At 38.5% G+C, this 21279-nt stretch overlaps 2 protein-coding genes across 5 annotated transcripts in view; one reads left to right on the top strand and one right to left on the bottom strand.

Annotated features, from left to right (window-relative positions):
• The window catches only part of LOC135140462 (TBC1 domain family member 1-like), a 114235-nt gene extending 98198 nt beyond the window's left edge, over positions 1–16037 (top strand). For all 3 annotated transcript variants that reach the window (XM_064071016.1, XM_064071018.1, XM_064071017.1), the window contains 7 exons: positions 7–586; positions 7312–7781; positions 7837–8036; positions 13582–13973; positions 14025–14341; positions 14397–14649; positions 14700–16037. In XM_064071016.1, the coding sequence (XP_063927086.1) occupies positions 7–586; positions 7312–7781; positions 7837–8036; positions 13582–13973; positions 14025–14341; positions 14397–14649; positions 14700–15808 (3321 nt within the window). In that variant the 3' untranslated portion in view covers positions 15809–16037. The remainder of the gene's footprint in view (positions 1–6; positions 587–7311; positions 7782–7836; positions 8037–13581; positions 13974–14024; positions 14342–14396; positions 14650–14699) is intronic.
• Positions 16038–16080: 43 nt separating this feature from the next.
• Positions 16081–21279, bottom strand: part of LOC135140463 (scavenger receptor class B member 1) — a 79707-nt gene continuing 74508 nt past the window's right edge. For both annotated transcript variants that reach the window (XM_064071020.1, XM_064071019.1), the window contains exon 9: positions 16081–16567. In XM_064071020.1, the coding sequence (XP_063927090.1) occupies positions 16456–16567 (112 nt within the window). In that variant the 3' untranslated portion in view covers positions 16081–16455. The remainder of the gene's footprint in view (positions 16568–21279) is intronic.

The following is a 21279-nucleotide window of genomic DNA, read 5'->3' as shown; positions in this document are numbered from 1 at the left end:
TTTCAGGTTTTATACATCGGCAAAATCAAGGTATGGCAGAAAAAAGTCCCCGACACCTTCATCGACGACGCTTTGGAGAAGTTCAAGGCGCACGAGCTGGAGAAAACTCGGGCCAAGATGCTGGGGAGCATCGGGAGGCTGAAGAGCGAGGACAACATGAGGAGGGGGTCCATCGACTCCACGAGCTCGGGCGAGAGCGTCCACTGCCACCACCTACAGCGGTCCATGTCGTCCATCACCAATCTGAGTGTGCGGCCCCAGGAGACCGACGAGGACAAGGAGAAGGCGCAGTCCAGCGACAACGAGTCCACTTCCAGCGGCAAGGACGTGTCCCACGCCGTCGAGATGGACGATCACAACCGCACCATGGTGCTGCAGGTGGACCGCACCGACCTGCGCCTCATCAGTCCGGACCGCAAGGTCATTCTTTTGCACAAGCAGCACCGGGATATCGCCACGTGCGTCCAGGGAGTGGTGAAGGCGGAGCACTTCGGGTTCATCTGTCGGGAGGGCACGACTGTGCAGAATTTCGTGGGGTATATTTTTAAGTGCGAGTCGTCTTCCATCGCAGGGGACGCAGTGGCAGGTGGGTGCAGGATATTATCCGTTCACGATCTTTATATAGTAAAGTAGGCTTTGATATTTTTTTTTAAGTTGGATAAACTGATTTGATGATTTAGTTTTTTGTCTGTCAGTGGTCTGATTGACGTTTGCTTTGAGCTGGATTGCCACTTTTCTACTTCATTTATTAGATCAGAATTATTAGACGCAATTTTTTAATCAAGCAAACAAATGTTTTAATTTTGTCAGCATAGATAATTTGTCATTGTGACCGATTCACAGATCATTGCGACATTATTTAAAAAGAAAATTCCTAAAATAGTTTTAATGCAACAAAAAATTGCAATAAAAAGATGTTTTTTGCAGTTTCGAAAAGACAGGCCCGATCTTACTTTCGAAGAAGTAACTATGAGGATCTCGAACATATTTTCTGCAATGTAAAAATACGCAGTAAATTTTTTTTTCTCGTAGGTGGGAACATCAACTGTGGCGAAAATTTTATCAACAGGGGACCAAAATTTAAAAACATCACTATCTGACAGGCGAAAACCAACGAATTTATTTACAAATTATATGTTTCGGAAAGACCTGCAACGACAAATTTGGCAACTTAAGGGGGCTCGCTAGACGAGAGACAAGTTTGAATTGGGCGCCATTTGTTGCCTTAAACGCAACCAGCAATTCTTTTTTTAATCTACCTGACGCGCTGGGATAGACGACTACCGGACGTGGGTCATAAAAGTATCGTAAGCCGATAATGCAGAATAATGATAATTTATGACAGGCGGCCCACAACATACCTTCAGCACAGAATAATCATTTCTCGTATTCGTTTGACATATTCATTTTAATATTCGAGATAATTATTATATTATTCAAACACAATTTAGACACTGTAGAGCAAACAAGGCTTATCAAGCCCGTCTATTAGTTTCTTCGCCTAAATGTATTATTAATACCGTTTTCAAATTACACCAAAATTGAAAAATCGAAAACTTAATAATTGAAAAATTGAAACATTTTAAATGAAAAAAATCGGTAAACCGAAAAATTGAAAAATTTATAAATCGAGAAATTGAACAATCTAAAAATTAAACAATTTAAAAATCGAAATATCAAGGAAAACAAAAAATTAACGAAACATCTAGAACTTAAAAATTGAAAAATTAAAATACCTATCGAAAAATTGAAAAACCGAGAAATCGAAACATCAAAAAATGGAAAAATTGAAGAACCGAAACATTGCAAAATCTCAGAACTGAAATACTGAAAAACTGAAAAATGGAAGGAAAATTGAAAAAATTCAAAATTGAAATCTTGAAAAACTGAAAACTGGAAAGAAAATTGTAGAATCGGAAAAGTGAAAAAATCCAAAACTGAAATATTGAAAAATCCAGAAATCGTAAAATTGAAAAATCACAATTGAAGAAAGAATTGAAAAATCCAGAACTAGAGAAATGAGAAAATCAAAAAATCAGTTAATCGAAAAATTGAAAAATCGAAAAATTTAGAAACGTCAAAAATTAAAAACTGAAAAATAAAAAAAAAATAAAATCGTAAAACTGAAATATCGTGAAGTTTATAAATTGAAAAACTGAAAATTTTTGAAAAAAAAAATTGTATCAAAAACTAAAAATTCAAAAAATCGAGAAATTGAACAATCAAAAAATCAAAACATTGAAATCCCAGTAAGTTGATAAATAGGAAAATTTAAAAAACAAAAATTTTAAAAATCCAAGAATTGAACAACAAAAAGAATCTAAGCCTGAAAACTCAGAAAATTGAATGATCGAGAACAAAAAATCAAAAATTTAAAAATTCGACCAATTGAAAAATCATGGAACTGAAAAATCGAAAAGTCGAGATAGTGAGAAATCTAAAAGCCTAAAACTTTAAAAACTGAAAAATTAAAATATCGAAAAATTTAAAAACCCAGAAAACACAATATCAAAAATTTGAAAAATTGAAGAAACGAAATATTGCAAAATTCCAAAGCTGAAATATTGAAAAACCTAAAAATGGAAGGAAAATTAAAGAATCGAAACAGTGAAAAAATCCCAAACTGAAACATTGAAAAATTGAGAAATGGAAAAATGGGAAAATCAAAAAAATTAGTCTAAAGAGTTTAGACAGTACTTCCCTCGCTATCGGAAACGTGACGACTGCATGCCTATTATGTTTTTTTTCACATTAGATTTCAAAGCATTCGGTTTTGTATTTCCTGATTAAATCAATAAAATAAATTTGCGCATTCATTAAATTTTTTGAGTCACCCTGTTTATCCGAATCCAAAAAATATGAATGGAATGATAAATTACAAGAAGAGACTCATCATATTTTGTAAATTTTAAATAGGATTATACGGCAAACTTTTGAGCTGACGTCATCAATTTTTTGGAGGGGATAAGCAAATATATTTTGACTAAAAATGTATTATGCTCTTTATAACCTTAAAACAGTTGCAAGATTTCAAAGCATTGGGTTCTGTAGTTCCTGATTAAATCAATAAAATAAATTTACGCATTCATTAATTTTTGGGGTCATCCTGTATATGCAAATCCAAAAAACATGAATGGAATGATAAATCACAAGAAGAGACTCATCATATTTTATACAATTCAGATAGGATTTATTCAGCAAAATTTTGAGGTGACGTCATCAATTTTTTAGAGGGGATAAGTAAATATATTGTGATTAAAACGGTCCTGGTTTAATAACAAAAAAATATTATTCGTCTATAAAACAAGCTCATCTTAGACAAAGTATTCGTAAAAAAATATGTGGTAAAAAAAGTTACGTATGCTGGTCCCGACTGCGATTATAGTTTAAATATTTTTTAGAAAATCCTGTCATGGATGTAGAAACATTTGTGACAGCCAAAGAGGTTTTTTTGAGAAAATTATCTTTGAATTTAGACCAAATTTAAATAGACACTAGGCAACAGGCACATTTGGGCAAAAGAAAGAGAAATTAGGGTTACGGCTTCAAATTTTGGACGTATTTACAAACTTAGACCAACTACAGCAATAGCTAAAACTATGGAGTCTCTGTTGTACAGTACATTTAGAGGTAACAGTTATACATACTATGGACAGCAAAGTGAGGAAAAAGCTGTCAAGTGTTTTGAAATAAATAAAAATATAAAAACTGAACGATGTGGCTTGTTTATTTCAAAACAATTTCCTTACTTGGCTGCTAGTCCAGACAGGGTTCTAGAGGATAGGAGTGCATTAGTCGAAATTAAATGCCCTTCAAAATCGCAAGATTTGTCTCCCGAAGAAGCGGTTAGAAAAAAAATAATCAAATTTTGTACATTGACAGACAGAGAATTGAAACTAAAAAAAAAATCATGATTACTACTTTCAAGTCCAGGGACAAATGCTTGTTACGGGTATTTCTAAAGTTTATTTTGTTGTATAGACACCCAATGGAATAAATATAGAAAAAAATTATAAAGACGAAGAAATATATGTAAAAAGATGGCAGATAAACTTGGCAGATTTTGCTTTGGCGCATTATTGCCCGAAATAATTGATTCAAGAAGAAAGAAGAACCTGCCTTTGCGAGAGATTTTTTTTAAATAAATAAAATTTGTTTCTATTTTTTTATGTACTTTAATAATAATTTATTAGGAGTACATTTTTCATCACCAAGACTTGCATATTTTTATTATAAATATATTTTGAAAATGATCTCTCGGCAAATGAAAACATATACGAGCACTTTTTTCGAGTAAACAATGAAGGGAGAAGTTACTGGGCGTAGGGCTTTTTTAAAACACCTCCTTTCTGGGATAAGTAGTAGATACACTTAGCTACTTATACGTGTTAAACAAAAGCTGTATTTTATATATTTTTTATTATTATTATAAATATGTTTATTATTTTTATTAATTAACAAAGCAAAATATATATTAACAATAATATTACAATGAATTTTTAGTAATCATGTGTATTGAATTCAGGATCCTGAGTGGAGTAAAAATATTATAGTTCCCCAGTTTTAATTCGGTTTTATGATAGGACCTCATTGCGTAAAAGTTAATTTTCTTAACAATAGATTACTACGGCCGGCCCTGGCGGCTTGTTATAAAGCTGAGTTCCCTGCCATAAATTAGAAAAATCAGCCGAGAACTCTAACAATCAGCTTATGATAAAGCAGGCGATAAGGGTTTTACCTGAAAGTCGCTTCCGTAAATTTTAGTGGCGCTGCTATCGGCAAAGTACTGAACTAACTGCTCAAATTCTGTCGAATTGATACCCATTTTTTTCAATAACTGTTAGTTTTGGTTAAAAACTCTGCTAACCAATAGATCATTAATTTTCCTCTGATATTCCTGTTAAAATTATTCGACGTATTTTGCATTAATTTGTGGTATATTTTGATTTTAATAAACACATTATTATTTAAACAAATTGTACCATTAACAAACATTTAATGATTCAGCGCCCTGTAAAAAGTGATGTTCTATCCATGTGCGAATTTTCAAGCGATTTTATGATGGTTATGACTCAAAAAACTTGAAAAGAAAACATAAAATGGTGCTTTTTTACGATATTTCTCAGCCATATTTTTTTAGTTGATTGAACTGGTCTCTGCGCCCTAGAGTATGAAAAAAGCTGCAGTTTGATGTATGACACATCTATATTAATATCATTTTTTCATACAAAAAACCAAAAAAATGTTATACCTCGTCTAGCGAGTCCCCTTAAAAAACCGAATATTTCACTGTAGATACTCTTTTGGCATATTCTAGGGAACAGTTGGAATTTAAAGGGGGGCGAACCACATTATACAAAATTCTTAAGTCAATGGGTTATAAACACAGGGAAGTAAATGGTCGCAAAATTCTACTTGAACAAAAACATATCGTTACTTTTTTGAGAACATATTTACAGTTCCTAAATTCTTGTGAAAAATTGACTTTCGTGTATTTGGATGAAACATGGATTTATCAAAATGGTTCGTCCATTCGTCGCTGGGTGCACAATACTGGTCTAAAAAGCAATCCCACCAAAATTAAAAGTGAAGGATCAAGGTTTACTATTCTCCACGCGGGTTGTTCAACGGGGTTCTTGGATGGTTGTAACAATTTTTTAAATTCAAAAAATAGCGATAGAGACTATCATAAAACGATGGAGGGGACAATTTTTCAAAATTGGGTGGTTAGTCCATTTCTGCTTTGGTAAAGTTGAACCAAAAATGTGTGGTGGTTTTAGACAATGCACCGTATCATTCGGTTCAATTGAATAAACCACCCACTTTTTCTAGTAAAAAATGTGAAATGCTGGAATGGCTCTTGAAACAAAGTGTTGAATTTGACAAAAAATTTTCGAAGGAACAGTTATGGGATTTAATTAAACCCTTCAGAAACAATAGAAAAAAAAAGATATTTGGTAGGCGAGACTTTAAGAAAAAGTGGCCATGAAGTTCTTAGATTACCTCCGTACCATTGTCAATATAATCCAATTGAAATGGCGTGGGGATTTTGTAACAACTATTACAACAAGCATATAAATTCTCAACCTTCACTAAAAAATAGGGTGGAGAATTTATGGCTTGAGGCGCTTTCTAAATGTACTTCAAGCATGTGGCAAAATTTTTGTAAACATTGTGAAAAACTTGTTTTGGCAGATTGGGAAAAACTAGGGGAAATCTTTCGTACGAATCTATACCTCCTTTCATTATTTCGCTAGGTGAATCTGATTCAGAATCTGAATTTGAAAATGACGTTGATGATACAGATTTTCATAGCAAAATAATGGAAATGGAGTGAATTGTAGCTTGTCGGGGGGTGATATTTTTACGCATCTTTCGTTCTAAATTTACCAAGGTAGTATGTGAAAAACTACCTGACGTACAACAAAATAAGTATAATTTTAGTTAGATCATCCACGTTGTTACTTTGCACCAAATTTTAAGCATTATTATTTTTTTTTTTGTAACTCTTCATGGACCTGGAGAAGACGTATAGTAACGTCCTTATCAATAAGCGTTTGGAAGTACTTAGTAAAAGCAAATAAAGAGCACTTACGTAAGCATTAGTAATAGCTATATAGATAAATCATTCAATTCAAGACTGGAAAAATGTTTCAGAAGAGCTAAACCCGTCAAAGCACTAGAGCAAGGTTGTTGTCTTTTACCAACCCTTTTAGTAATCTTAGAAAAGTGAAAAAAGAAGTTGGAAGATATGGAAATAGGCTGTTCACAAAGGTCGAAATTTCCATTTCTAAGAAGAGTGGCCGAGCAGAACGAACTGATGATTGAGAATTAAAGATGAGATGCTAAATGTGGCATGCGACAATAGTCGTATGCAGAACCCCCATTCATATAAAAACAATGTTTAAGTGAAATTTTAGTGTTTGTTCCTTACATATGAAATAAACACTTACAAAAAGTCGAATAACTGTTTTAAAAGCGTAAAGTTTTATGCTTTCTAAGAAATGGATACCGTTAACTTGGTCATTGCTACTGAAAACTGAAAGTATCGGCAACAATGTTTATATTTCTGGCATATTTTTTAACCTTTAATTCAATAAAACATAACCTAACGAAATCAGTTCAGGGAATTTTTATTCTTCTGCATCGTATACCAACAAACTCACTAGATTTTCATGGCCAACCCTACTATATAAAGATCGTGAACGGATAATAGTTTAATCATCTTCAGACACAGAAGTACACCCTGTTGTAAAAGTTTTAGTTGAACTACGTACCAGAATGTAGAATTCTAGCTAAGAATTTTTCCAGCCATCACCCAAGCCTTCGGCAGCGCCGAGTCCCGCCCCCGCCCCACCGTCACCTCGTGCGACCACTGCCCCATGGTCTGGTTCCACCGCCTGTGCACCGAGGTGGAGCGCATGTCCGACCGGAAAACCCAAGCCGCCATCTTGCGCCGCCTGGAGGAACTGGACGTAGACGAGCAGAACATCGTCCTCACCAAATTCAAGGGGGCGGAAACCGACTCCGTGCGGGAACAAAACGAGTTCCTGATGATGCTCCTGAGGGCCCACTGCGAGATGAAGCAGGGCCGCCACGTCCACGACACGGCGGAGAACCGGTCCGAGTTCCTGAATCAGTACCTAGGGGGCGGCACCATCTTCATGAAGGCGAAGCGGTCTCTGACGAACTCCTTCGAGATGCTGAAGCGGAAAGCGTCCAAGGACGACTTCGGCGCCACCTTGAGGGAGATGAATCTACCTATAGCGTCTCTGAATCGGGTACGAAGGGGAAATTTGATAAAAGTCGTTCGGTGAATTTATGGGTGGATTTCAGGAGAACTCGCCACATTCGCCGACGATAGAGGTGTCGGATAGGGAGTCGGAGGGGACGAGGTCCAGGTCGTCGACGATTGGGTCCCAGAGCGACCTGAGGGACGTCCACCTCGCCGTCCACGACTACAACAAGAATTCGGTCTCGCCGGATAGGAGCGTGACCACGCCGGACAAAACCCCGAAGTCGCCTATGATGGATATGTAAGTTAATAATAATAGTAATAATTGATTTAAAATTACTCTTATCATAGCAAGTACTAGCCCCGCCCACCCACCCTTCCTTTTTTTTTAAAGAATGTCATCTACCAAAATCAGTCTTATCTTAGCAAGTACTAACCCCGCCCACCCGCCTTGTTCTTATCCTAACAATTTTATTTGTTGTTCAATATAAGATCCTCCTTTCATTCAATTATATGTTCTTCTGTAAAGTGGGAATGACAACTAATGCAACCTAGGTTGTTGAAAAAAGGAAAACAATTTTTTTCCTATAAGATTTGTTTCTTAGTTCAAATGAAAAAAATGAGAACGGGTGGGTGGGCGGGGCTAAGTTTAACGTTATCACCTTATTAGAAAATAGATAAATTGTTAAACAAAGTATCTAGGAAGTATTAAGTTGGTGTTAAATAAGCGTATCGACGTGGGAATCATATTTAGAAAGCAAAATTAGTGATGCTCCTCCCACTTACAAAAGCTCCATCTTAATAAATAATTTCATTGGCCCGGAGAAGGGCGGCGTTTGCAGTTGTACCTCATTGTGTCTACTTTACACAATTTGTTTGTCTATAATGTAACTATAAACGCTGACGACAAAGTCGTTTTTCAAAACTGCTCTTACCAAGTACTAGCCCCGCCCACCCACCCTTTATTTTGGTAGGAAGTATGTCACTTAGCAAATCAGTGTTATCATAGCAGGTCCTAGCCCCGCCCACCGGCGCTGTTCTAATTCTAACGATTTTATTTCTGTGCAGTCGAAGATTCACCCTTCATTCTGACTGGATAAAATCAATCCTTGAAATAGAAACAGGGTGGGTGGGCGGGGTTAATTATATTTTCTTCCGTAGAGAGAGAATGGGAACTAATAGAACGTTGGCTGTATTTCTTATTTCAGATGAAAAAACTGAAAGAACGGGTGAGTGGGCGGGGCTAAATTTAACTTTTTCCTACGGAGTCTTTTATGAGAAAGCAATTAAAAAGTGGTAAATTGTATTAAAAATATATATAAACGTATGTCATTTACCAAATCAGTCTCATCTTCGCAAGTACCAGCCCCGCCCATCCACCCTGTTCTCATTCTAACGATTTTATATCTGTTCAGTATAAGGTTCACTTTTCATACCAGATAAAATCAATCACTGAAAAAGAGGCGCGGAGGGTGGGCGGGGTTAATGTGCTTCTGTACAGTGAAAATGGGAATTTAAAAAACGAAAAAAAAACGTTAATCGCAATTTTTTGTTACACTATTTGCTATAAGATTAATTTCTTACTTCACATGAAAAAAATAAAAGAACGGGTGGGTGGGCGGGGCTAAGTTTAACTTTGCCCTACAGATTCTTTTAGGAGCAAGTAATAGCCCCGCCCACCCACCCCCTCTTCATTCTTGTGACCACTTCTGCTATTATTAATTGCGTCTACTTTACACAATTTACATTATTTGATTTTTATTTAAGTGTAAACGCTGACGGCAAGGTCGTTTTTCGAAAAAAATTAAAATTTCTGTTAAGTGAAAATCCATATTTCATTCGGGCCAGATAAAACCAATCACTGAAATGGAGGCGAGGTTTGTGGGCGGGGTTAGATTAATTATATGTTCTTATGTAGAGTGGGAATAGGAACTAATAAAACGTAGGCTGTTAAAAAAAAGAAAAAGCCCTAATGGTAATTTTTTTTGTTATACTGTTTGCTTTAACATTTATTTCTTATTTCGGATGAAAAAAGAGAGAATGGGTGGGTGGGCGGGGCTAAGTTTAACTTTGTCCTACAGAGTCTTTTAGGAGCAAGTAATAGCCTCGCCCACCAACCCCCCTTTCATTCTTGTGACCAATTCTGCTATTATTAATTGCGTCTACTTTACACAATTTACATTATTTGCAAGTAATAGCCCCGCCCACCCACCCCCTCTTCATTCTTGTGACCACTTCTGCTATTATTAATTGCCTCTACTTTACACAATTTACATTACATGATTTTTATTTAAGTATAAACGCTGACGGCAAGGTCGTTTTTCGAAAAAAATTAAAATTTCTGTTAAATGAAAATCCATATTTCATTCGGGCCAGATAAAACCAATCACTGAAATGGAGGCGGGGTGGGTGGGCGGATTAAATTAATTATATGTTCTTCTGTAGAGTGGGAATAGGAACTAATAGAACGTAGGCTGTTAAAAAAAAGAAAAAACCCTAATCGTATTTTTTGTTATACTATTTGCTGTAACATTTATTTCTTATTTCGGATGAAAAAAAAGATAATGGGTGGGTGGGCGGGGCTAAGTTTATCTTTTTCTTACAAAGTCTTTTATAAGCAAGCAATGTAATCCTAGATTCTGTTATTTGGCAATTTAAAATTCGACTTCCCTCTCAGAGCCAATAAAATGACTGATCAAAACGGAAACGGGGTGGGTGGGCGGGGCCACTTTTACTTCAAAACTAAGGTCATAAACGCGCGACTAACAGAAACACAACCAATAAAAAAAGGTAGAGAAGAGATCAACAAAAAAGGCAACAAAATGCGAAAACGGAGGACAAAAATTCCATAAAAAATAAGAAAAAGGCCACAAAAATACGATTAACAGAAGCCGGTTAAAAAAATTCTACACAAAAAAAGCGACTTCAAAAAGCTATTAAAAAAAAACAAAAATAAAATTCAACTTCTGTCTCAAAGCCAATAAAATGACTGATCAAAACGGAATAGGGGTGGGTGGGCGGGGCTACTTTTGGGAAGTAGAATATAAACAACAGAAAAATATTCTGTTTAGCAAAGATCCACCTTCCATTCGGACCGGGATAAAAGCAATCACTGAAATGGAGGCAGAGTGGGCGGGCGGGGTTAATTGTATGTTCGTCTGTAGTGGGAATTGGAATTAATATAACCTAGGCTGTTAAAAAAAGGGAAACATTTTTCTGTTATACTCTGCCATAAGATTTGTTTTTTAGTTCAGATGAAAAAAATGAGAGAACGGGTGGGTGGGCGGGGCTAAGTTTAACTTTTCCTAGCGAAGTCTTTTATAGGAAAGCAATAGCCCCGCCCACCCACCCCTTCTTCATTCTAGTCGCTATTCTTATCCTTGTTAATTAATGACAACGTTATCACCTTAAACAAAGTATCTAGGAAGTATTAAGTTGGTGTTAAATAAGCGTATCGACGTGAGAATCATATTTAAAAAGCAAAATTACTGTTGCTCCTCCCACTTACAAAAGCTCCACCTTAATAAATCATTTCATTGGCCCGTAGAAGAAGGGCGGCGCTTGCAATTGTACCTCATAGTGCTACTTTACATAATTTATTTGTTTATAATATAAGTGTAAACGCATAGCAGGTCCTAGCCCCGCCCACCCGCGCTGTTCTGTGCAGTCGAAGATTCACCCTTTATTCTGACTGGATAAAATAAATCCCTGAAATAGAGACAGGGTGGGTGGGCGGGGTTAATTATATTTTCCTCCATAGAGAGAATGGGAACTAATAGAACACAGGCCGAATTTCTTATTTCAGATGAAAAAATTGAGAGAACGGATGAGTGGGCGGGGCTAAATTAAACTTTTTCCTACGGAGTCTCTTATGAGCAAGCAATTAAAAAGTGATGAATTGAAATTGCGAAATGTATTAAGAAAATATATAGAACGTATGTCATTTGCCAAAATTAGTCTGATCTGAGCAAGTACCAGCCCCGCCCACCCACCCTGTTCTCATTCTAATGATTTTATATCTGTTCAGTATAAGGTCCACTTTTCATTCGAACCAGATAAAATCAATCACTGAAATAGAGGCGGGGTGGGTGGGCGGGGTTAATTATATGTGCTGTACAGTGAAAATGGGAACTTTAAAAAACGAAACTACTATTTGCTATAAGATTAATTTCTTACTTCACATGAAAAAAATAAAAGAACCGGTGGGTGGGCGGGGCTAAGTTTAAGTTTGCCCTACGAGTCTTTTAAGAGCAAGCGATAGCCCCGCCCACCCACCCCCTCTTCATTCTTGTTACCACTTCTGCTATTGTTAATTGCGTCTACTTTACACAATTTACATATTTGATTTTTATTTATGTATAAACGCAAGGTCGTTTTCCGAAAAAAATTAAAATTTCTGTTCAGTAAAAATCCACATTTCATTCGGACAAGATAAAACGAATCACTGAAATGGAGATGGGGTGGGTGGGCGGGGTCAATTATATGTTCTTCTGTAGAGTGGGAATAGGAACTAATAGAACGTAGGCTGTTAAAAAAAGAAAAAAAGCGCTAATCGTAATTTTTTTGTTATACTATTTGGTATAAAATTTAATTCTTATTTCAGATGAAAAAAAGAGAGAACGGGTCGGTGGGCGGGGCTAAGTTTGACTTTTTCCTACGAGGTCTTTTATAAGCAAGCAATGTAATCCTAGATTCTGTTATTTGTCAATTTAAAATGCAACTTCCTTCCCAGAGCCATTAAAATAACTGATCAAAACGGAAACGGGGTGGGTGGGCGGTGTTACTTTTACTTCAAATCTTAAAACTAAAAAAAGGTCACAAACGTGCGACTAACAGAAAGACAACTAATAAAAAAGAGAAGAGACCAACAAAACGTCAATAAAAAAGGTCACAAAAATGCGATTAAAAAAAGGAAGTCAAAGAAGGTCACAAAAAATGCAAAAAAAAATAAAAAAACGGAAAAAAGTCCAAAAAATGGGAAAAAAGGCAAGAAGACCACAAAAAAAGGCAACAAAATGCGAAAACGGAGGACAAAAATTCACTAAAAATAAGAGAAAAGGCCATAAAAGAAAGAAGCCAAAAAAGGCCAGCAAAAAATTACCAAAAAATCACAAAAATGCGACTAACAGAAGGAGGTTGAAAAATTCTACACAAAAAAGGCGACTTTAAAAAGCTATTTAAAAAAAAACAAAAATAACAGAAAATATAGAAAAAGTGACTAAAAAAGGAGACCAAAAACACCATGATCGAAAGAATGGGTGGGCGGGGTCAAGTGTAACTTAGGTGCCAGCTCCGCCCACCCGCGTTTGTCTCATTCTAACGCCATTTTTTCTGTTCAGTAAAAATCCACATTTCATTCGGACCAGATAAAATCAATCACTGAAATGGTGGCAAGGTGGGTGGGCGGGGTTAATTGTAGTATGTTCTTCTGTAGAGTGGGAATGGGAACTAATAGAACGTAGACCTTAAAAAAAGAAAAATAAAACGCTAATCGTAATTTTTTGTTTATACTATTTGGTATAAAATGTAATTCTTATTTCAGATGGAAAAAAAAGAGAAAACGGGTGGGTGGGCGGGGCTAAATTTAACTTTTTCCTCCAGAGTTTTTTTTATCAGCATACGAACTAATAACTTTTACGAACTTAATATATCATTGACAAACATAGTAAATAACAGCTGTCCAAGATTTGACCCTTGTGCTACACTATTATATTCAACACAGTGACGCCTGTTCATCACCATTGATTTCAACAAAAAAACTAGACTGTTGTTTGTGTTTTGTCGGCTCTCGTTTCAAGTCACCGAACAGATGGACTAATCCCGAAATTCTTTATCTTCTCCTCCAGATTCTTAAAAGTAGGCAGCAGCCCCAAGTCGGTTCCTTCCGAAGACGGCTCGCCCAAACTCGACTCGGGTTCCTGGCGCCAAGCCATCTTCAAACGGGTCATCACCCCCAACAAGACCGAAAAACCCTCAGAAACCAAGAAACGAACCAACGAAGAGCTGCGCGAACTGTGGAAGAAGTCCATCTGCCAGGCCATCCTCCTCGTACGAATGGAGAAAGAAAACGCCCGCCTTAAGGCCGAACAGGAGGAATCGGCCGTCAAACGAATCAAACTGGAGTACGACGAAATGAAACCGTCGCAGAAGGACGTAGTGGAGGTCTGGGAGATGCTCACCAACAAAGAAACGCGGTTGAAGCTGGATAGTCAGATGTTGTTGAACGCAATCAGACAAGGTAAGTGACACCAAACACGTGAAAAGCGGCCATTTTGTCACACTATTATAGGTGTTCCAAGGGGCAAACGTGGTGAAGTGTGGCAATTCCTCGCCGAACAGTACAACATGAAGTACGCCCCTATCAACACCGCCAACTTCCCTAATTACAACGCTCCTTATGATAAACTACTGAAACAGCTCACGTCGCACCAGCACGCCATTTTGATTGACTTAGGGCGGACTTTTCCCAATCACTCGTATTTTAGTAGTCCGTTGGGGCCCGGTCAGCTCGCCCTGTTCAACCTACTTAAAGCCTATTCGCTCCTGGACTCGGAGATGGGCTACTGCCAAGGTTTGAGCTTCGTCGCTGGGGTCCTCCTCTTACACGTAACCACACCCAACTGACCCCCACTCCATCTTACTTACAGATTCTTGTTTCTAGATGGAAGAATCGCAAGCCTTCTTGCTACTCAAGCACCTGATGTTTAGACGGGACATGCGCTTGCAGTATTTGCCCGACATGGTGGGTTTGCAAGTCAAACTATACCAACTGTCGCGCCTCCTCCACGACCAACTCCCCGATCTCTACAACCACTTCGACCTGTACGAGGTGGCACCCACTTTATACGCAGCCCCGTGGCTACTGACCATCTTCGCCTCCCAGTTCCCGCTAGGCTTCGTCACGAGGGTCTTCGGTACGTCGTCACCATGACTAAACTAACCTCAAATTAACCCCTCTTTGCAGATTTGATCTTCCTCGAAAGCCCCGACGTGATTTTCCGAGTGGCCATAGCTCTTTTAACCTTCCACAAAGACAAGCTTCTAGCCTGTGACAGTTTTGAAGAAATTATGAACTACTTAAAGAACACACTACCAGCGATTGACAAGCCCACCCTTGACAAGATTATGAAGCAAGTATACAACAGTGAAATTAGCAAGCAGCTCAACGAGTACAAAGTCGAGTACCAAGTTCTCCAAGAAGAAATGACTTCCGTCCAACCACAAGTAGAAGCCTTGCATAAACTAGAATCTCAGAATAAGACTTTAACCGAGCAGAATAAAGCCTTGATGGGTCAGTTGGAGATGGCGCTAGGCAACGTCCAACGACTGGAAAAAACCCGGACCTTACAACAATCACAACTCAATAAGCTCGAGATGCAAAGTCGGACTTTGGACGTCACTATAGCCACACTGGGTACCTTCATCAACTCTCTAGTTGAACGAAAAGTGGAAGTTGAGATTCCAGACGACATCCGACGGATTCTCAACCAAATCACTATTTCCGAGCGTCGCAAAAGCGAGCTCAAGCCTCAGAACAACCTCATGAAGATGTTCCAAAAGGAGGTCAACCCGGATAAGATCATGGTGAAGAGTTTGAGTACCGGGAAGATCATCCTCCCGGCGCACCTCGACCAGAACATGCTGAGATCCAACAGTTTGAACACCCAGACGTGCAAAGACGACTTGAATACCAAGAATAGCGACAAGTCCCAGAAAGTGTCCCACTTCTTCTCGAGTTCGCACAACCATATCCTGCAGCAGAAGTTTCACCCGAATAACGCCAAGATTGATATTAAGGTCCAGGAGTTCGAGAAGGACCAGAATGAGAAGAACGCCAACGAGAAGAGTATAAGTTTGCCGATTCCGCTGAGTGAGAGCTACCACGAGAAGGTGTCGCCGTGTAACTCGGTCGACAGTGGGGTTGGAACACCCTCTAGTCCCAAAAGCACCGAACACCACCCCTTGAGTAATTGTGATGTTAATTTTACTTTCAACGGCACCAGGGAATTGAAGAATATCAAGAGTATTAGGAACATGTCGAGGAATTCTAGTCCTGATATTATAGGCAAATGATTGCGTGTGATATTAATTCTTAATGTTGTATAAGTTTTATTTTGTAAAGTTAGGTTTTATTATAGGGATTATTTTACTGGAAACGCGACTTTATTTCATTTAGCGTCGGTCGTACTTCTCGAGTACTTATGCGTTGGTATTAAAGCTATTTTCGACTGTGTATTCTATTCTTATCATCACTTGTGATTTGTGAAATTTATAGTATTTAATAATAAAGTAGTTGTTTCTACTGGCGATTCCCCTCTCTCGCACAACCCCAAATCAACCACCCGTAAAAAATACAAAGTTTATTGTCCAAATATACAACACTTTAACCATTAAAAATATAATTGGAATAATAAAAAATGACTATTCATACTAATATACATAAAATTACAAGGACGGATTCTTAAAATTACGACCTAAACAAAATCACTTTGTCCCTAGATTACCTATACATCGCACTACACCACAATGTACAAAAATACAATTTCGTTTGTCTTTTCATCACCGTAAGACATAAGGCACAATTTTGACGAGTAACACCAACAATTTTTTGTACTAAATTAAAAAAAAAAGAAACAACACCTAGTTTACGCTTATCCCTAACAATGAGCAAATTGTCCTATCCTATAACAAATCGTTGTTCACGACTACGATCACCCATTTTAACTTCTAGGGACGTTTCCCATAGGAACATCCTTGTTCTTGGAGGCGGGAGGACCCACGTGGCCGGGGGCCAGGTGCAGCGAACTGAGCCGGTTGGCGCCGCGCACTAACCTAAAACATCAAATAGTAAGCACTCCGGTGTCAACGGCAAGATGACGCACGAAATGGCAGTGTTGGATTGGTCTTACAGGCGCCCCCAAGTGTCTGCGTACAATATAACCGCATTTAGAGACAACAGAAAGCGTCTTCGCGAAATTTGACTATAGTTCAGTGGTTCTACGTGGCTGCATAAAACTCAAGTCTGTTTACAATCGCCCCCAAGTGTCTTCGTCAAATCTAACTGCATTTAAGGTCGCTCCCAAGCGTCTTCGTAAAATTTGACCACATTTACGGTCTCTCTGACTGTGTTTATACGATTTTACCAAAGTCACCAGTGGCTCTAGGTGTCTCCGTGAAATTTATTAGTATTTACAGTCGCCCCCAAGTGTCTATGTAGAATTTTTCTGTGTTTATGTTATCTCCGAGTATCTACGTAAAATTGAAACGTATTTGGAACTGCCACCATGTACTTCATCGGATTTAACTGTAGTCACAATGGGCTTTGGTCTTTCCGTGAAATATAACCCTGTTTACAGTCGCCCCCAAGTGTCTACGTGAAATTTAGTCGCTTGTATAGCCGAATCCAAGTGTCTTTGTCAGATTTTACTATGGCTACAGTAGCCCCTGGGTGTTTCCGTAAAATCTTGCCCTGTTTACAGTCACCCCCAAGTGTAAAATTTAAACGTATTTAGTGCTGCCACCATCTATCTTCATCGGATTTAACTATAGTCATAATGGTCCTTGGTCTTCCCGTCAAATCTAACCTTGTTTACAGTCGCCCCCAAGTGTCTATGTGAAATTTAGTCGCTTGTGCAGCCAATATCAAGTGTCATTGTCAGATTTGACTATGGTTACTGTAGCCCCTAGGTGTCTCCGTACAAACCTTGCTCTGTTTGCAGTCGCCACCAAGTATCGTCGTAAAATTTAACCAAATTTGCGATCGCCCATGAGCGACATTGTAAGGACTAACTAGGATCAACCGTGGCCCTAAGTATCTACGTAAGATTTAATCATATTACAATCGCCCCCAAGTGTCTTCGTTAAATCTAACCGCGTTTACGGTCGGACTTGAGTGCTGTTGTAAAATCCGACTAGTGATTATGGTTAGCCGTGGCCCAAGGTGTCTCCGCAACATTTTATAGTATTTACAGTCGCCCCTAAGTCTCTTCGAAAAATCCAACCTAATTTACGGTGGCCCTCAAGTGTGAATAAAAATGTAGTGGTATTTGGAGCCGCTACCAAGGGTCTTCATCAGATTTAACTATAGTTACAATGGCGTTTAGGTGTTCCGTAAAATCTGACCCTGTTTACAGTCGCCCCCAAGTGTCTTCGTCAAATTTAAAAGCATTTACGGTCGTCTCCATGTGTCTGCGTAAAATTTAATTGCCTTTGTGGTCAATACCAGAAGTCTTCGTTAAATTTGACTATAGTTACGTGGTCCCTAGGCGTCTCCGTAAAATCTTAACCTGTTTGCAGTCGCCCCAAGTGTTGCCGTCAAATTTGACCAGATTTGCGGTCGATTATTAGTGACTTTGTAAGGACTAATTTAAGATTTAATCATATTACAATCGCCCCCAAGTGTCTTCGTTGAATCTAACCGCGTTTACGGTCGTCTTTGAGTGCTGTTGTAAAATCTGACTGGTGATTATGATCAGCAGTGGCCCTAGATGTCTCTGCAATATTTTATAGTATTTACAGTCGCCCCCAAGTCTCTTCGAAAAATGCAACTTAATTTACGGTGACCTTCAAGTGTGAATAAAAATGTAGTGGTATTTGGAGCCGCTACCAAGGGTCTTCATCAGATTTAACTATAGTTACAATGGCGTTTAGGTGTTCCGGTAAATCTGACCCTGTTTACAGTCGCCCCCAACTGTCTTCGTCAAATTTAAGAGCATCTACGGTCGTCTCCATGTGTCTGCGTAAAATTTAATTGCCTTTGTGGTAAATACCAGAAGTCTTCGTTAAATTTGACTATAGTTATGTGGTCCCTAGCCGTCTCCGTTAAATCTTAACCTGTTTGCAGTCGCCCCCAAGTGTTGTTGTCAAATTTGACCAGATTTGCGGTCGATTATGAGTGACTTTGTAAGGACTAATTAAAATCATCAGTGGCCCTAAGTATCTCCGTAAGATTTAATCACATTACAGTCGCCCCCAAGTGTCTTCGTTAAATCTAACCGCGTTTACGGTCGGACTTGAGTGCTGTTGTAAAATCCGACTAGTGATTATGGTTAGCCGTGGTCCAAGGTGTCTCCGCAACATTTTATAGTATTTACAGTCGCCCCTAAGTCTCTTCGAAAAATCCAACCTAATTTACGGTGACCCTCAAGTGTGAATAAAAATGTAGTGGTATTTGGAGCCGCTACCAAGGGTCTTCATCAGATTTAACTATAGTTACAATGGCGTTTAGGTGTTCCGTAAAATCTGACCCTGTTTACAGTCGCCCCCAAGTGTCTTCGTCAAATTTAAAAGCATTTACGGTCGTCTCCATGTGTCTGCGTAAAATTTAATTGCCTTTGTGGTAAATACCAGAAGTCTTCGTTAAATTTGACTATAGTTATGTGATCACTAGGCATCTCCGTAGAATCTTAACCTGTTTGCAGTCGCCCCCAAATGTTGTCATCAAATTTGACCAGAGTTGCGGTCGATTACAAGTGACTTTGTAAAGACTAATTAAAATCATCAGTGGCTCTAACTATCTCCGTAAGATTTAATCATATTACAGCCGCCCCCAAGTGTCTTCGTTAAATCTAACCGCGTTTACGGTCGGACTTGAGTACTGTTGTAAAATCCGACTAGTGGTTATGGTTAGCAGTGGCCCTAGGTGTCTCGGTAACATTTTATAGTATTTACAGTCGCCCCCAAGTCTCTTCGAAAAATCCAACTTAATTTACGGTGGCCCTCAAGTGTGAATAAAAATATAGTGGTATTTGGAGCCGCTACCAAGGGTCTTCATCAGATTTAACTATAGTTACAATGGCGTTTAGGTATTCCGTTAAATCTGACCCTGTTTACAGTCGCCCCCAAGTGTCTTCGTCAAATTTAAGAGCATTTACGGTCGTCTCCATGTGTCTGCATAAAATTTAATTGTCTTTGTGGTCAATACCAGAAGTCTTCGTTAAATTGAATTATAGTTATGTGGTCCCTAGGCGTCTTCGTAAAATCTTAACCTATTTGCAGTCGCCCCCAAGTGTTGTCGTCAAATTTGAACAGATTTGCGGTCTATTATTAGTGACTTTGTAAGGACTAATTAAAATCATCAGTGGCCCTAAGTATCTCCGTAAGATTTAATCATATTACAGTCGCTCCCAAGTGTCTTCGTTAAATCTAATCGCGTTTACTGGTGATTATGGTTAGCAGTCGCCCTAGGTGTCTCCGCAACATTTTATAGTATTTACAGTCGCCCCCAAGTCTCTTCGAAAAATCCAATTCAATTTACGGTAGCCCTCAAGTGTGAATATAAAATGTAGTGCTATTTAGCGCCGCTACCAAGGGTCTTCATCAGATTTAACTATAGTTACAATGACGTTTAGGTATTCCGTAAAATCCAGCCCTGTTTACAGTCGCCCCCAAGTGTCTTCGTCAAATTTAAGAGCATTTACGGGCGCCTCCATATATCTGCACAAAATTTAATTGCGTTTATGGTCAGTACCAGAAGTCTTCGTTAAATTTGATTATAGTTATGTGGTCCCCAAGCGTCTCCGTAAAATCTTAAACTTTTTGCAGTCGCCCCCAAGTGTTGTGGTCAAATTTGACCAGATTTGCGGTCGATTATTAGTGACTTTGTAAAGACTAATTAAAATCATCAGTGGCTCTAACTATCTCCGTAAGATTTAATCATATTACAGCCGCCCCCAAGTGTCTTCGTTAAATCTGACCTCGTTTACGTCGCCGTTGAGTACTTTTGCAAAATCTGACTGAACGTTTATAGTTAGCAGTGGCCCTAGGTGTCTCTGCAATATTTTATAGTATTTACAGTCGCCCCCAAGTCTCTTCGAAAAATCCAACTTAATTTACGGTGGTTCTCAAGTGTGAATATAAAATGTAGTGGTATTTAGAGCCGTTACCAAGAGTTTTCATCACATTTAACCATAGTTACAATGGCCCTTAGGTATTCCGTAAAATCTGGCCCTGTTTACAGTCGCCCCCAAGTGTCTTAATCAAATTTAACCGAGTTTACGGTCGCCCTTTCGTACTTCTATAAAATCTGACAGAATGTTTATAGTTAGCAGTGGTCTTAGGTGCCTCCGTAAGATAGACTTTACAGTCGCCTCCAAGTGTCTTCGTCAAATCCAACGGCATTTATGGTCGCCCCCAAGCGTCTTCGTAAAATTTGACCACATTTATGATCCCTATCACTGTGTCTGTACGATTCGACCAAAGTCACCAGTGGCCCTAGGTGTTTCCGTAAAATGTATTAGTACTCACAGTCGCCCCCAAGTGTCTTTGTAGAATCCATATGTATTTAACAGATATCAAAGTATCTATGTAAAATTTAAACGTATTTGGAGCTGCCACCGGGTATCTTCATCGGATTTAACTGCAGTTATAATGGCCTTTGGTCTCTAACCTTGTTTACAGTCGCCCCCAAGTGTCTACGTGAAATTTAATCGCTTATACACCCGATACAAGTGTCTTTATCAGATTTGACTATCGTTACAATAGCCTCTAGGTGTTTCCATAAAATATTACCCTGTTTGCAGTCGCCCCCAAGTGTCATCGTAAAA

The sequence above is a fragment of the Zophobas morio genome, unplaced genomic scaffold, assembly GCF_036711695.1.
Source record: "Zophobas morio isolate AGI-343-1 ecotype UQ-CSIRO unplaced genomic scaffold, CSIRO_AGI_Zmor_V1 ptg000040l, whole genome shotgun sequence".
Classification (NCBI taxonomy): Eukaryota; Metazoa; Arthropoda; class Insecta; order Coleoptera; family Tenebrionidae; genus Zophobas; species Zophobas morio.
The sequence above is the reverse complement of the archived record's forward strand: the minus strand, read 5'-3'. Positions and strand labels throughout refer to the sequence as shown.